The sequence below is a fragment of the Lactuca serriola genome, chromosome 8, assembly GCF_051521515.1.
Source record: "Lactuca serriola cultivar US96UC23 chromosome 8, Lser_US96UC23_V15, whole genome shotgun sequence".
Taxonomy (NCBI): domain Eukaryota; kingdom Viridiplantae; phylum Streptophyta; class Magnoliopsida; order Asterales; family Asteraceae; genus Lactuca; species Lactuca serriola.
Window position 1 is genome coordinate 196,036,880 of NC_136415.1, and position 2,784 is coordinate 196,039,663.

The window sequence follows — 2,784 nt, forward strand, 5'->3', positions numbered from 1 at the left end:
AGGATGATTTAAATGTCTATCCAAATGATGATCTAAATTTACGCTATTTCGTGTATAGATCAAGATGGCAATAACCCAAAGTGGAAATGCAAACGAAAATAGGAATCAATATCCGCAACCTCAAGTGATTGAGCATGTGCCTATTGTAGCAGTCGCACCTGAGCCAATCACAATGGTCGGGGTAGAAGCGATGATCCAAATGATGTTGGATCATCAAATGGAGGAGGCAAGGTGATTAGTGCTACAAGATAGGGACGAACCTACGATGTTAGTTGAACAACCATAATTGAACGATGGGCAGTCAGAAGAGCGAAGTACAGTGGGGCCGTTGGTCAAGCTAACCCATCAATAGTTTGAAGAAAAAACCAAGATGACATAGAAGAAAGGAATGGATGCAAGTACAAATATTTTCTAACTTTCAGGCCATCAACCTTCACTGGGAAGGAAGATCCGATCGGAGTTATGGATTGGATCTCGGAGATGGAGTTGGCCTTCATGATGTGTGGTTGCAGAGGCAAGTTACAGACAACATTTGCAGTACACCAGTTCAGGGGAGGTGCAGTTCGATGGCGGAACACCTTAGGGAAGACTTTGAGCCCCAATGAGCCCCTTCAACTAACGTAGGCAGAGTTTTTGGTACAATTCAAGCGCAAGTACTGCTCACCCAAAAATCTGCTTGAGCTAGAGAACTAATTCCTAACTTTGAAGAAAAGGATCATGTCCATTGATGAATACACCAACAACTTCACAGACAAGATGGAGTTTTCCTTGCGCTTTATCCCAGACAATCTGACGAAAATTGACAAGTACGCTAAGGGACTTCCATGGGAGTATGCGATGCCAGCACATGAGGCGCCTACTTTAGAGGCAGCTATCTCGGTTGCCAAGTCTGTGGAGGATATGATCAAGGGAAGAGCTGCCAGCAAGGTTGAGGTTGGCAAGAAGAGGAAAAATGAAGGGTCTGCAAGGCCGAATAAGAAAAATAAGTCTGGTTCACGGAAGTGGTGCGACAAGTGCAAGAAGAAGCACTTTGGGAAATGTGAAGGATAAGTCACTTGTTTTAAGTGTGGAAAGCCTGGGCACTATGCCAATGAGTGCATGTTCAATAAGAAGGTATGTTATGGGTGCAACAAGGAAGGGAACATCTTGAGGGACTGCATGAAGAAGAAAGAGGCAACAATACCCAACGTTCCACCAAAGCCGAAGGTAAGAGCCTTCCAGATGATGCTAGAAGTTGTGAAGGAGGCATCAGATGTCACTTCAGGTACCTTTCTTGTAAATGGATTACATGCCAATATACTATTTGTTTCGGGAGCGAACTACTACTTTGTATCACATGAATTTGGTCAAAAACTAGCATTACCTGTAGAAAAACTTGATAATACCCTAGTTGTGGAAGTTGCAAGTGGCAAGTTTGTATCTGTTAGTGATCATATTAAGAACATCGTCATTAACTTAAAGGGAAACGAATTCCAAAAAGAGTTGTTACCCAGAGAGTTGAAGAGTTTCGAGATAGTTTTGGGAATGGATTGGCTTAGCGCAAACGATGCCGACATACTTTGTAGGAAGAAGATATTAAGAGTAAACCCGCCTTGAAAAGAGTCAATGATGGTGTATAGGGACAAATGCAGAGTAAACTCTGGAATCATTTCCCTAATGAAAGCCAAAAAAATGTTTGTCTAAAGGGCATATCATACTTGGCATTTGTGATCGATGCTAAGAAGGAGAAGAAGGAGATGCAAAGTATACCAGTGGTGTGTTTGTTGGATTAATGTCTAAGTCCATAACTATAATTGGTAAGACTTGACCCGACCCGGCATGGTCCATTTGGGTTGCATACCATCATGCACTTGGATAGACTATAATGAGAGAAATAAGACACTTATGGTTATTAATATATTATAAGTTGTAGTATATTAATAATAAGAATAATAAGATTATTTAATTAGTATTGATCAAGAATTAATCTAGGATTAATTAAGTGATCAAAAGAAGACTAATTAAATATATGGGTTGATTGTGTAAATCATCCATACTTGTATAGTGGGCTAATGCTCCATGGATAATCAAGTTGGGCTAAAACCCATAGGATGGTCCATGGATGCTCCATGGTGTATTTGTACCCATGGATCATGGAAATGAAAGGCCATGTCAATTAGGGTTTACATGGTGTAACCCTAACTATATAAGCATCTTATTCTTGACCAAAATCGGCCACTAGAGAGACTAGTGTGTGGAAAAGAAAGGGCTAGCCGATTTCATGAAGTGTAGAATTCTCTCAAGTTAATCCATGTGTATTTGGTGTTGTGTGAACCATTTGAGGTGTCACACTTGGGGCACTTGGCACTCAAGCTTCATGAAGACTTTCTACACCAAAGAGGTATGTATTCTATCTTGCTATAGTTATTGTTTTGTATGCTAGATTAGGATAATACCTTGGAAGTTCTTATTTGAATGTATAATAGAGAAAACATAGATCCAAGGTATTTAGGGTTGCATGTACACTTAGGAGTGTTAGAATGATCATAACCCAACAGTGGTATCAGAGCCTAGGCTTGTTTTCTTGTTATACTTGCAAAAGAAGCTGGAAAATCGAGTTTTCATGTTGTCTGCCCAGCAGACTCGCCGAGTCCAAGGCAAAATGCATCCAACTCGCCGAGTTGGTTGATGCCACTCGCCGAGTAGGAGCCCCAGACAGCATATATTCAAGGTTTTTGGCTAGAAATGGACTAGGAACATTACCCTAAGTTGTTTTTGAACTTATAAACTTGTTTTTGATGTGGT

At 40.6% G+C, this 2,784-nt stretch overlaps 1 protein-coding gene across 1 annotated transcript; it reads left to right on the forward strand.

The window, feature by feature from the left end:
* Positions 1–1,158: 1,158 nt before the first annotated feature.
* LOC145067735 (uncharacterized) lies at positions 1,159–1,596 on the forward strand. Its single transcript, XM_079014803.1, has one exon. It carries the CDS (start codon positions 1,159–1,161, stop codon positions 1,594–1,596), a length of 438 nt encoding a protein of 145 aa, XP_078870929.1.
* Positions 1,597–2,784: the final 1,188 nt, after the last annotated feature.

Coding starts and splice junctions, on each gene's coding strand:
- LOC145067735 (XM_079014803.1), top strand. CDS start 1,159: ATGAAGAAGAAAGAGGCAACAATACCCAACGTTCCACCAAAGCCGAAG.